Here is a 13,716-nt window from a genome sequence, read left to right as displayed (position 1 = left end):
GGGTAAAGTACATTTTATCCATTTATTGGTTGATGGACATTTGGGTTGTTTTCCCCTTTTGGCTGTAATAATAATGCTGCTATGAGAAGTGTGTACAATTTTTTAAAACACCATTTTCAATTATCTGGGGGCATATACTTGGTAAGAGAGTTGCTGTGTCCAATGGTAACTCCGTGTTTAACTTTGGGAGGATCGGCTAACCTGTTTTCCTTAGTGGCTGCACCATTATACATTCCCACCAGCAGGGTACCAGGCTATTGTAAATAATGCTGCTGTAAACATAATGGTGCATGCATCCCTTTGAATTAGTTTTGTATTCTTTGGGTAGATATCCAGTATTGCAATTGCAGGATTATACCCAGCATTGCAATTGCAGGATTGTAGAGCCCTTCTATTTTTAACCAGCTTGCATTCCCACCAACAGTACACAAGGGTTCTTTTTTATCCACATCCTGGCCACATCCTGTGTTTCTTGTGTTTTTTATTTTAGCCATTCTGACAGGTGTGGGGTGATATCTCATTGTGGTTTTGATTTGCGTTTCCTTGATGATAAGTGATGATGAGCATCTTTTCATGGGTCTGCTAGCCATCTGGATGTCTTCTTTGGAGAAATGTCTGTTCATGTCTTCTGCCCATTTCTTGATTGGATTTCTTTTGGTGTTGAGTTGTAGAAGTTCTTTATATATCTTAGGTACTAACCCTTTATCAGATATGTTATTTGCTAATATCTTCTCCCATTCCATAGGTTGCCTTTTAGTTTTGTTGATTGTTTCCTTTGCTGCGCAGAAGCTTTTTATTTTGATGTAGTCCCAGTAGTTTATGTTTGCTTTGGTTTCCCTTACCTCAGGGGACGTTTCTAGAAAAAAAGTTACTATGACCAATGTCAGAGAAATTATTGTCTATGTTCTTTCCTAGGATATTTATGCTTTCAGATCTCAAATTTAGGTCATTCATCCATTTGAGTTTACTTTTTGTGTGTGGTGTAAGAAAGTGGTCTAGTTTTATTCTTTTGCATGTTGCTGTCCAGTTTTCTCAACACCATTTGTTGAAGAGACTGTCTTTTTCCCATTGGATAGTTTTTCCTGCTTTGTCAAAGATTAATTGACCATATGATTGTGGGCTTATTTCTGGATTTCCTATTCTGTTCTATTGATCTATGTGTCTATTTTTGTGCCAGTACCATACTGTTTTCATTAAGACAAGTCTGAAGTCCAGAATACTGTTGTCTCCAGCCTTGCTTTTCTTTTTCAAGATTGCTTTAGCTATTCAGGGTATTTTGTGGTTCCATACACATTTTATTTTATTTATTTTTATTTTTTAAAAGATTTTATTTATTTATTCATGAGAGACACAGAAAGGCAGAGACACAGGCAGAGGGAGAAGCAGGCTTCCGGCAAGGAACCTGATGCAGGACTTGATCCCAGATCCCAAGATCACGCCCTGAGCCGAATGCAGACACTGAGCCACCCTAGTGTCCCAGTTCCATAAACATTTTAGAATTATTTTTTTCTAGTTCTGTGAAAAAAGCTATTGGTATTTTGATAGAGATCGCATTAAATGTGTAGTTTGCTCTGGGTAGTATAGACATTTTAATGATATTTGTTCTTCCAGTCCGTGAGCATGGAGGTTCTTTCCATTTGTTTGTATCATCTTCAATTTCTTTCATCAGTGTTTTGCAATTTTCAGAGTATAGATCTTTCATTTCCTTGGTTAGATTTATTCTTCAATATTTTATATTTGTGTTGCAATTATAAATAGGATTGATTTCTTAATTTCTCTTTCTCCTGTTTCATCACTGGTATATAGAAATGCAACAATTTCTGTATCTTGATTTTGTATCCTGTAACTTTACTGAATTTGTTTATCAGTTCTAGCAGTTTTTTGGTGGAATCTGTTGAGTTTTCTATATTGATTATCATGTATTCTGAAAATAATGGAAGTTTTACTTCTTCATTACCATTTTGGATGCCTTTTGTTTCTTTTTCTTGTCTGATTGCTGTGGCTCGGACTTCCAGTCCTATGTCAAATGAAAGTGGTGAAAGTGGATATCCTTGTCTGGTTCCTGATATTGGGAGTAAAGCTCTCAATTTTTCCCCATTGTGGATGATAACCGCTCTGGGTTTTTCATATATAGCCTTTCTTATATTGAGATATGTTCCTTCTAAACCTACATTGTTGAGGGGTTTTATCATGAATGGAAGTTGTACTTTGTCAAATGCTTTTTCTGCATCAGTTGAAATGATCATATGGTTTTTATACTTTCTTTTGTTTTTTTTTTTAAAGAGTTTATCTATTCATGAGACACACACACACACACAGAGAGAGAGAGAGAGAGAGAGAGAGGCAGAGACACAGGCAGAGGGAGAAACAGGCTCCATACAGGGAGCCTGAAGTGGGACTTGATCCCGGGTCTCCAGGATCACACCCCGGGCTGAAGGCGGCGCTAAACCGCTGAGCCACCGGGGCTGCCCATATCCTTTCTTTTGTTGATGTGATATATCATGTTGATGGATTTACAAATATTGAACCACCCTTGCAGCCCAGGCATAAATTCCACTTGATCATGGTGAGTGATTTTTTAAAAAATGTATCATTGGATTCAGTTTACTAATATCTTGTTGAGGATTTTTGCATCTATGTTCATCAGAGATATTGGCCTATAGTTCTTTTTTGTGTGTGTGTGTGCTGTCTTTATCTGGTTTTGATATCAGAATAATGCTGGCCTCATAGATTGCATTTAGAAGTTTTCCTTCCTCTTTCATTTTTTGGAATAGTTTGAGAGAATAGGTGTTAGCTATTTTGTAAATGTTTGGTAGAATTTGCCTGTGAAGCCATCTGGTTCTGGACTTTTGTTTGTGGGAATTTTCTGATTACTTATTTAATGTCCTTGCTGGTAATTGTTCAAATTTTCTATTTCTTTCTGATTCAGTTTTGGGAAGTTATATGTTTCCAGGAATTTACTCATTTCTTCTAGGTTGTCCAATTTGTTAGCATAAAGTTTTTTATAATATTCCCTTATAATCCTTTGTATTTTTGTGCCATTGGTTATTATTCCTCCTCTTTTGTGTCTGATTTTGTTTATTTGAGTCCTCTTTCTCCCTTTTTTTTTATGCATCTGGGTAAAAGTTTATCGATTTTGTTGATCTTTTGAAAGAACCAGTTCCTGGTTTCATTGATCTGTTTTATTATTTTTGTTTCTGTTTAATCTTTATTATTACCATTATCCTAATAGTTTTATGTCTTGTTTATTCTTCTTTTTTCTAGCTCACTTAGGTATAAGTTTATTTGAAACTTTTTTTTTATGCTTCTTGAGGTAGGCCTGTATTGCTATAAACTTCCCTCTCTGAACAGCTTTGGGTGCATCCCAAAGATTTTGAACTGTTGTGTTTTCTTTTTGTGGGTATATATGCTTCATTTTCATTTGTTTCTATGTACTTTCTAAATTTCTTCTTTTATGTCCTGGTTGGTCCATTCATTGTTTAGTAGCATGTTATTTAACCTCCATGTATTTGTGCTCTTTCTAGTGGACTTCTAGTTTCATATATTGTGGTCAGAAAAAAATGTATGATTTCGATTTTTTTTTAATTTGTTGAGGCTTATTTTATGGCCTTATATATGATCTGTTTTGGAGAATATTCCATGTGCACTTGAAAATAATATGTATTCTGTTGTCTTAAGATGGAATGTTCTAAATATGTATTTGTTAAACGCATCTGGTCTAGTGTCATTCCAAGCTATTGTTTCCTTATTGATTTTCTGTTTAGAGGATCTGGCCATTGATGTAAGTGGGATGTTAAAGTCCTTTACTTAAAAAAAAAAAGTCCTTTACTATTATTTTATTATTATTGAGTAGTTCCTTTGTGTTTGTTACTGTTTTATGCATTTAGGTGCTCCTATGTTGAGTGCATAAATATTTACAATTATTGTATCCTCTTATTGGATTGTGCCTTTTATTATTTGTAGTACCCTTCTTTGTCTCTTATCATAGTCTTTGTTTTAAAGTCTATATTATCTGATTTAAATTTTGCTATTCTGGCTTTCTTTTGATATCCATTTGCATGATAAATGTTTCTCCATCCCTTCACTTTCAATCTGCGGGTGTCTTTAGGTCTAAAATAAGCCTCTTGTAGGCAGCATTTAGATGGATCTTGTTTTTATCCATTCTGTCATCATTTGTCTTTTGATTGAAGCATTTGGTCCCTTTCCATTCAAAGTAATTATTGATAGCTATATATTTATTGCCATTTTATTACTTGTTTTGTGATTGTTTCTGAAGATTTTGTCTGATCCTTTCTTGTCTTTCTTCGATGTTTACTGGGTTTCTTTAGTAATATATTTGGATTTCTTTCTCTTTATTCTTTGCATATTTATTAGGGGTTTTTGATTTGTGGTTACCATTAGGTTTATATATAACATCATCTGCATGTAGCAGTCTATGTTAAGTTGCTGGTCATTTAAGTTTGAACCCATTTGGTACTCCTCTTCCCTCCATATTTTACATATATGGCATCATATTTTACATATTTTATTTTGTGAGTTCCCTGGCTTATTTTTTACAGAAATATTCCTTTTTACTGCTTTTGTGTTTCCTACCTTCATACTGTCATTCCTTTCCACTCAAAGAGGTCCCTTTAATATTTCTTGCAGTGCTGGTTTAGTGGTTATGAACTCTTTTCGTTTTTGTTTGTCTAGGAAACTCTTTATCTCTTCTATTCTGAATGATAGCCTCACTGGATACAGTATTCTTGGCTGCAGGTTTTTCCCACTCAACACTTTGAGTATATCATGCCACTCTTTTCTGGCTTGGAAAGTTTCTGCTGAAAAATCTGCTGATAGCCTTATCAGATTTCCTTTCCATGTAACTGTCTTCTTTTCCCTTGCTGCTTTTAATAGTTTTTCTTTATCACTAAATTTTGCCACTTTAATTACAATATGTTTAAGTGTAGATCTGCTTTTGTTGGTTTTTGGCAGAGGAAGGGTCTCTGTGCCTTTTGGATCTGGATTTCTGTTTCCTTCCTCAGATTAGGGAAGTTTTTAGCTATTATTTCTTCAAATAAATTCTCTGCCCCCTTTTACCTCTTTTCTTCTGGGACCCCTGTAATACAAATGTTATTACATTTGATGGAGCCACTGAGTTCCCTGTTTATTCTCACTTTGCATAATTCTTTTTTCCCCTCTTTTGTTCAGCTTGATTACTTTCCATTATTCTGTCTTCTAGGTTATAAACTCATCCCAATGCTTCCTCCAGCCTGCCACTCCTTCCATCAAGCATGTTTCTCATTTCATTTATTGAGCCTTTTATCTCTGCTATGTTATTTCTTATCTCCCTGTTAATGGTATCACTGATGTCTTCCACTCTTTTCTCAAGTCTGATGAGTATCCTTATGATCACTGCCTTAAATACTCCATCAGGCATGTTACTTATATCTGTTTTGTTTAGATCTCTGGCTGTGGCCTTGTTCTATTCTTTCATTTGGGACACATTCCTCTGTCTTCTCATTTTGTCTAAGTCTCTCTGCCTATTTCTGTGTATTAGGAAAGTCAGCTATGTCTCCTGCTCTCGAAGATAATGGCTTTATGAAGAAGAGGTCCTGTAGTGCCCTGCAGAGCAGTATCCCCTATTCATCAGGGCCTGGTACTTCTAAGAATATCTCCAATATGGGCTGCATGTGCTCTACTGCTATTGTGTCCTGGCCACTTTGTCCTTCAGGCCAGCCATCTACATAAGCTCTCTTTATCTGTTGTAGGTAGTGTTTGGTCTCTAGCCTGAATTTCGCAAGTTTCGACCAGGTATGTTCTGGTCTGCTTGTGAAATGAGACCTGTCACCACCACTGCCAGAACTGAGGCGCTGCAAAACTCCTGGGTCAGAAGATGAGGTGCTGGCAGCAGTTTGGGCTGGTCTTCTAGTGGAGGGGGCCTGTCATGCTGGGAATGAGGCATCTGTGACTCAGAAGGGCAGTTCTTCCAGAGTTTGGGGGGTGGGGCTTGGTGTAAGCAAGTTTGGTAGCTAGTGTCTGTGAGCTGCTTCCTGTAGGTGGCCTTGTGCTTATGTGGATAGGCAGGGGAGGGAAATGATGCCTGGCAGTTCCTTTGTTCCTGGAGTGGTCTCTCTGTGAGTGCTGACTCTCTGGGACTCACTCCGAGATGAGTAAATAACCTCCTCGTTATGTGCTCCAGGTGTTCTCCAGATCATTATTTCCATGCTGTATATCCATGGCTGTTTGCTCATTCTTTTCTTCAAGGGCAGCTTCAATGTCCTCTGGGCTCTCCCAGAGCCAAACCCACTGACCTTTAAAACTCTAGGCTTTAAGCTCCACGGTTGCTAGAAGTCACGAAATTTGGCCCTTCTCAGTTTCTAAGCCAGTTGCTTGCTATGGGGGTTCATTTTTCCCATGCATGCTAGTATGTCTCTTGCCCTTCTCTGTGATGGTGGCTCCCTCCCCACCACAGTAGCCATGATCTGTTTCTCTTCCAAGCTGAATCTATACACTTCTTACCTTCTTCAGTGTGGCCTCTTCTCTCCCTTTAGTTGTGAAGTTTTTCTTCTGTCAGTCTTCAGGTTGATTTCTGGGTTATTTAGAATGATTTGATAGTTATCTAGTTGTATTCATGGGACAAGGGGAGCTTAGGGGTCTCCTACTCTGCCATCATCTGCTCCCCTTCATCATACTTCTTACATTTGCATTATTCTCTCCATCTATAGGCTGGCCCTTTTGGCCCAATACTCAAATTGTTATTCTTTCTTGGGCTTCCTTCCACCAGCCTCCACTTGCCTGGGGCTACCACACAGAGTCCCTGCTTCATTCATCATTGGGATGAAACTTATCAGGGCCAATGTTGGATAGAAGCAAAGGAGCAGGCATCTTCAGTGGGAATTAGCTTCTAAAGATGGCTTATAATATGAAAAGCAGTCACAATTACTCTGGAAAATGCTGGGCATTATCTATGAAATACAGTGGAGTTTGTCATTTCTTGGTCAAACACCTCGTAGTGGCCTTGATATTTATTTTGTAATTCCTGTAATGATACTGAAAGCAAAGAGATTAAGAGGCTCTGATGTCAGCTGAGGGACAGTCCCAAGACTCCCCCTCACACATGAACTGCAGAACTACCTGTATCCTGTCTCCATGCCTCTTAACTGTGCTTTCAAGTTTGTGTTTTCCTTATGCACTTTCTCTTTTGTTGTATTAGTGCAGTCCATTAGTGCTGGAGCTCCATGCATACATAGCCAGCATTTAGTGAGCAACATTTTGGCCATGGCACTTTGCAGGCTAGTAGCCTGAAATGTTCATTGTGGTAGTGCTTATGATCTAGCACCTGCATTAGTGATCACTGAATGAATACCTGCCGTTTAAGACCCCCTACTCCACACCCCCCACCTAGTCACCCATTTGTTATTACATTCCCCTGGCAAAGTCCAAAATTTTTGTTTCTAGCCCTCCAATTTTAAAATAATCTTTTCAAATATCAAAGTCTTGACTCCTCTGGTTAAATCATGCACCCCTTTTCCTTTAAAACACTACTTTAAAATAACATTTTAGGAATAACCTGGTGTCATTCAGTCATTCCAGGAATTCAAGCAGTATTTATGTACTTCCTCATTTGTTATGGATGCCATATGTTTATGTATATTCCTGGAAGCACAGATATAAATTATATGCTTGTTTTCAGTTGTTGATTTTACACTTCCCTCTCTTCATACATACACACACACACACCTCCTTTTTGCTTGATCTGACTTCCCCATTAGATAATAAACTTCTTGCAGTAGAGACAGTGTTTTCTACTTCATCTCACATTCTTCATGATACCTAATTACTTATCTTCAGGTATCTAAGCAATATCTGAAGCTATAGGCATTCTCCATTTTTCTAATTGAGAAGTAAAAGTCAGTGATTTTTTTTTCAGGTTCCATTTCTACAGTGGATTATCATGCATGCTTGAGCCAGCTGAACATCTTCAATAATTTGTAACATGATCTTGGGACATGTGTCAGAAAAAATATCAGTCATTATGGAAAACCATTCCACCCATCTACAGCTCACTCTCAAGACAGAAAATACAAGGAGAATAATTGAAAATTCAGTGGAACTCAACCAACTGTACAGTTTACAGACATCCTTGGTTTTCAAATGGCTTTTACCTTTTCTCTAAACTTCTACTCAGAATTTTTTAAATAGTTTTGTTAAATATCTCGAGCTAAGCCCTAATTATTTGGTGACATCTTATACTCATTCTTTTTCATGACCATTTGGATACACTACTCAAGAGAATGAACCATACTACCATGTTGGTGGCTGCCATCTGTGGCTCTTTTATGTGAAGGAGTGGAAGCTTTTGACATTGACGCTGAGTTGATATAGAAAGCATCTAGTTTTATGTAGTTCCAAATGCTTCGAAATGGCAATCAGGTGGGACAAATTCTTATGGCCAATTTTTAAAAAAATACACTTTCTTACATCTGGAAGTTACTTTTACTTGGAGTTAAGATGGTGCTATTTTAGGAAAATTATGCCTGACTTTGAGCTTAAGGGAAAAAAAGAGCACTAAATCACTCAGTAGGATGTTTACTTTTGCCAGAAGACCTAACCGACACTCTCTGAAGAGGCGATCCCAGTTTGCAGGTAAAAGGCATCATTTCTGTGGCCTGCTGCGCATACTTCAGTATTCCAGCACCTCAGGAATTACACTCAACAGAGAGAATCCAGCAAGGAAATGTTATCATTTTCCCTTTTCTTTTTCACTCTGAGATGTAAAAAGTATTCATTTATTCAATTATTCCTTTTTGATTTGGCTAAAAATAATAATGAAAAGAAACAAATGTGAACCAAGAATGAGGAAAAACAAGATTATGTTCTTAAAAGTTAAATTGACAAGGAAAAGAAAATAGCATCCAAGGAAACAAAGGCAAGATAGCCCCAAACTGGGTGGTGTGAACTTGAAAACTGTCTGATTTGAAACAACCCAGAAGTAATTCCTCTTGGATCCAAGAATATTGACATTGGAATGACCTAAGGAAAGATTATGTCTTAATAGTTCTTGAAATGACAGGCCTGAGCCCTGAAGGGTGGATGGTAATTTACAATCTCTGTCCTGCTGACATCGTTTGGCCCCATCAGAACACACCGAGGGTCACCATCTCAATGGTGAAGCAGGTGTCTGGGCATCTCACAGGCCCTGGGCTGTGGGCTTCCTACCAGAAAGGGTGGGGGGTTAGAAGGCAAGCAGTGAATCGTAGGGAACTCACATTGGTGTGATTTGCCCGAAGGTAGAATGTAGGAGAGGCAGAAAATCATCTTGCTTCCAGAACATGTGATTGTGGCAAGATTGAGTGCATAGAGAGGATGAAGGGGTGATGAACGAGGGGGCTCACAGGTTGAAGGATTTTTATCCCCACCCTGGGCAGCAGTTCCCACTCTCCTGCTTTCTGAGAATGCCTATTCTCAGGCCTGTGACCTGCTGAGCCAGCCTCCTGAGAGCTGCCTGGGCAGGTGGGTAGGTGGACACGGTGTGTGGAGAGGAGGTCAGAAGGCACTTTATACTGGGGAGTGGGCTGCTGAGAGAGGTGGCTTTCCTCTGATGCCCAGGGGGTGTTCTGAGCACCTTCTCTGAGAGTACAGGAGAGGAAGTCTTCCTTCTGAGAAAGCTGGGTGGCCCTGACCTGGCAGCTGACCCCTGTGGAAGGATGGTAGGGGTTGAACACTGTGCCCCAGGCACAATTACCAGCCACTGAAAAGAAGCCTTTCACCCCTCTTTGTTCACTAGATGATTTCTCTGGATTGGAGACTGACACTGCAATGCCCACAGAAGAGGCATACGTTATCTATGACGAAGGTATGAACTGATTTTACACAGTTTGGATTTGGACAGTTTCTCTCATTTTGATTACTAGGTGGATGATCTCAATTTTTGGAGTTTCCTTCAGAACTTGGACTGCATGGCAATGCTCAGGGAAGGTAGCTATAACCCAGCTTCCAAGTTAGCGCCCCCGTTCATATTTGATCCAAAGAAAAACAGTGGGCTTCATATGTGAATGTGGCCCCCATACTGCAGCCCTCATTCTCTCCCTACCCTGGAATTCCCAGGTTGCTTGTCTGGACCTCCACTTCCACCGCCATTTGTGAACTTCTACTGTCACTGGTTTAACCCATCACTCTGCTTTCTCTCTTGGTTCCTTTCGTTGTTCTCTTTTCTCTCCTTTTCTAATTAGATTTTTTCTTTTTAAAAATGCACTGCTCTGAGGGTGCTGGGGTGCCTTAGTTGATTATGCATTTGACTCTTGATTTGGGTTCAGGTCATGATCTCAGGGTCATGAGATGGAGCCCTCTGCTGGGCTCTGTGCTGGGTGTGGAGCCTGCTTGAAATTCTCTTTCCCTTTGCCTCTTCCTCTCCCCCCCTCCCCTGGCTTGTGAGCATGCCCATGCTCTGTCATTTTCTCTCTCTCTCAAAAAAAAAAAAAAAAAAAGTAATGCTATGGAAATGTTGATTTTTTTTTTTTATCACAGAATTTTTTTCAAGTAGGGGTAAGCTTATAAGATTAAGAATGCAAATTGCCTTGGGTAGAATCTGGAGCAGCCATTCAGTAAATGTAACCAGTGCAGATTTTCTATTCATGACCCTGTGGCGGTTCTGTGTGTTTTATAAGTTGTGTCTGCAGTTTTTGCTTGGGCATCTTGTCCCCACTGTAAGGCTGGCCTTTGACACTCGGATATTCTCACTTTGGTTCTTCCTTGTCTGCTGATATATGTGGCTCCAGTGCCATCAAACCACCAATGTAAGAATAATGTCACCTTTGATGCAGTCATAGTGAAGTTTGAGTTAGTGGTTTCATCTCACAGTTTTGTTTTGTTTTTTAAATATTTTATTTATTCATTCATGAAAGACACACAGAGAGAAGCAGAGACTTAGGTGGAGGGAGAAGCAGGCTCCGTGCAGGGATGCTCAACCACTGAGCCACCCAGGTGCCCCTCATCTCACAGTTTAAGAAAAAAACTAACTTAAAAACAACAGATGTCAGAAGAAAAAAGTTTCTTAGCACCTTTGAAAATACTGTGCTTGTTTCTTACTTTCTTATTATCTTGAGCAGTTGAAAGGGAGCAGAGTTTTCTTTTTTAAATATTAAAGGATTAGTTTTTAAAATAGAATTCATCTCACCACCTCCCCAGCAAAGAGGCCCATAGGCAGAAGGTAAATTTTTTAAAAATCAAGTTTATTTTCTGATGTGAATCTTTTATGGCGCTGAAAGAGAAAATTATGTAGGCGGAGAATGGCCAGGGGCCAGGAACAGGAGCATGCTACACCGTTTGAATGCTAAGGTTCCCGCTCTAATTGTAAAACCTCATTTTTCTGCTCATACGTGTTTCCTTTTCCTCTTCCTTTCTTTTATCTACAGCTGCTTTTCTGAGGGGACTGAAGTGGGAAGAATATTGTTTCATTAGGAACAAATTATGTTCAGGCACAGCATTTATTTTGGGGTGTATGTGTGTGCGCTTTAGTTTTGAGTTGAATGTTGAGATGGTATCTCTTTTTTTTTTAATATTTTATTTATTTAAGAGAGAGAGTGAGAGAGAGCATGAGCAGGAGGGAGAGGGAGAAGCAGGCTCTCCACTGAACAGAGAGCCCAATGTGGAGCTCAATCCCAGGACCCTGGGATCATGACCTGAGCAGAAGGCAGACGCTTAACAGATTGCGCCACCCAGGTGCCCCTTGAGATGGTATCTCTTGGCTGTTCATGGTGCTCCTTTTCTGGAAGGGCCCAAATGCAAAGCCTTCATATCATTTCAGATTATGAGTTTGAGACCTCCAGGCCACCGACCACCACCAGACCCTCCACCACGGCTGCGGTGCCTGAGGTCATCCCAGTGGAAGGCTCCATCAGCTCCTTTCCTGGAGAAGAGTTCGATCTGGCTGGAAAGAAACGATTTGTTGGTAAATAGAACTTCCTTAATCAGAGAAACATGGGTTTTTAACTTTTTTTCTTTGAGGAAGAGCATAACTAATTTCTTGGCCTGGCTGAGGCAGCTCATTTGGAGCAAAAGCTTTCCCAGAGTGAAGTTTCCATTTGGGGTGACTCAGTGAGTCAGTCCTGCTTGAAGGCACATAAGCTTGCTTTCTGCAGGAGTCAGGGGAGAGGATTATGCAGGAAAATGTTTGGTATCCAACAGAGTTGAGCTTTGAGAGGCTGCCTCGAATAGACAAAGGGGAAGGAACACTCATAAACATCCTCAGGACCAGAACACATGACTATTTTTGTTCCAGTAACTTTTCCAAGCCGGGGTGTCCACTGGGCCTTGCCTATACATTGTTAAGTTCTTCCTAAAAGATGAGCAGCTTACTGAATTGAGCTACTGGTTACTTCTTACGGTGCCACAGAGCCAAAGCTGGTTTTCTTCTGTTTCTGTAATTTTCATTAGCCTCGGGGACTTGGGATCTAGAAGTTTACTCTTCTTTCTCAGTTATTAAACAATTTCGAGAGGAAACTCTATTTCACTAAACTGTGCTTCACTCCCTTCGGGAGTCTTCTTTTCCCATGCCCTTAATGAACTTCGCTAACGAGACAGTTAGATTAATACATTACTAAGTGGAAAAAAATATTACCAAGTGGAGACAGGCAACAGCTTAAACCAATATCACACTTTTCTGTTTCCAAAACAAATGTTCTGCCATAAGCAGAGAACAGCTCTTGCCAGCCAAGATGTAGTATTGAGTGTCTACATTTCATGTGCTTGAAGAACAAGAATATTAATGTGAGGTAGCATTCCTGAGGCAAGCACTAATGCTGGCCCATGGCATTAAGCAGCCTGGCTGAATTCACTGGATGTTCTGGTCTTCCTCTCTGTGGCTCCAGTACAGAAATGAAAATGCTTTCAATGCTATCACTTGCTGTTCCACAGAACTCTACCGAAGACCAGAAGGCTTACTTTTGTCTGGCTGGTCCTATGTCACAGAAGATTTTAGTGGTTTCATCTAAACCCCAGAACCTCCTGATTAGATCCATTGACAGGCTCTCAAGACCTGATTGCATACAAATTATTGGAAAATAGAGGATCTAAAAATTGCTTGTAGCCCCAGTGGCCACCAAGAATGAGAATCTGTACCAAAAGATGCAATGGAACATTTAGAAAGTACTAGAAATTGTTACTTAAAAGCACTTGAGAGTCTTGCGTGTATGAAGCCCCAGCTCCCATTCCTTGACATTTCTTATATGTAAGAGGGTATATAATAAGGAGATGTGGGCTGGATGTAGTCTCCTTTTTGACCCTAACTTCGTGGGCCCTCTCAGCATCAGTAGGCTCAGCTGAAACATGGGATATCAGTCCATGTCCTGCTTTATTTCCAGGGATAAAGAGTGCAGAAATTGTATCCACTAGATAATGTGTGTAGAAAACCTTGAACCTGTCCATAAATATGAATAACTTTATTGTATTTAGCAGTAATGTTATAAAGGCTGATCAGACCTGGCCTTGTGCAAATATTCCAGATGGTTATGGGTATCCCTGAAGCTCTAGGGAAGGCCACCCAGGATGGAAGGCTAGAAGCTATATATCCTGATCAAGGTTTGTTATTTTTTTTGTTTTGTTTTGTTTTTTTGTTTTTTGTTTTGGTTCCAAGACAGTCTAGGGAGTGAATGGTGCCAAGAGAGCTCTAGGTAAGTCTTAGTTGGACCCAATGCATACCTTCCCAAATGTCTGGGCATACAAAGGGCAGAATGCTGC

The 13,716-nt window shown here is 39.7% G+C and overlaps 1 protein-coding gene across 1 annotated transcript in view; it reads left to right on the top strand.

Annotated features, from left to right (window-relative positions):
• FNDC1 (fibronectin type III domain containing 1) overlaps positions 1-13,716 on the top strand; it is a 102,090-nt gene that overhangs the window by 69,538 nt on the left and 18,836 nt on the right. The window contains exons 15-16 of the mRNA XM_072766825.1: positions 9,767-9,835; positions 11,786-11,929. Coding sequence (XP_072622926.1) covers positions 9,767-9,835; positions 11,786-11,929 — 213 coding nt within the window. The remainder of the gene's footprint in view (positions 1-9,766; positions 9,836-11,785; positions 11,930-13,716) is intronic.

Source organism: Vulpes vulpes, chromosome 1 (assembly GCF_048418805.1).
Source record: "Vulpes vulpes isolate BD-2025 chromosome 1, VulVul3, whole genome shotgun sequence".
Lineage (NCBI taxonomy): Eukaryota > Metazoa > Chordata > Mammalia > Carnivora > Canidae > Vulpes > Vulpes vulpes.
The sequence above is the reverse complement of the archived record's forward strand: the minus strand, read 5'-3'. Positions and strand labels throughout refer to the sequence as shown.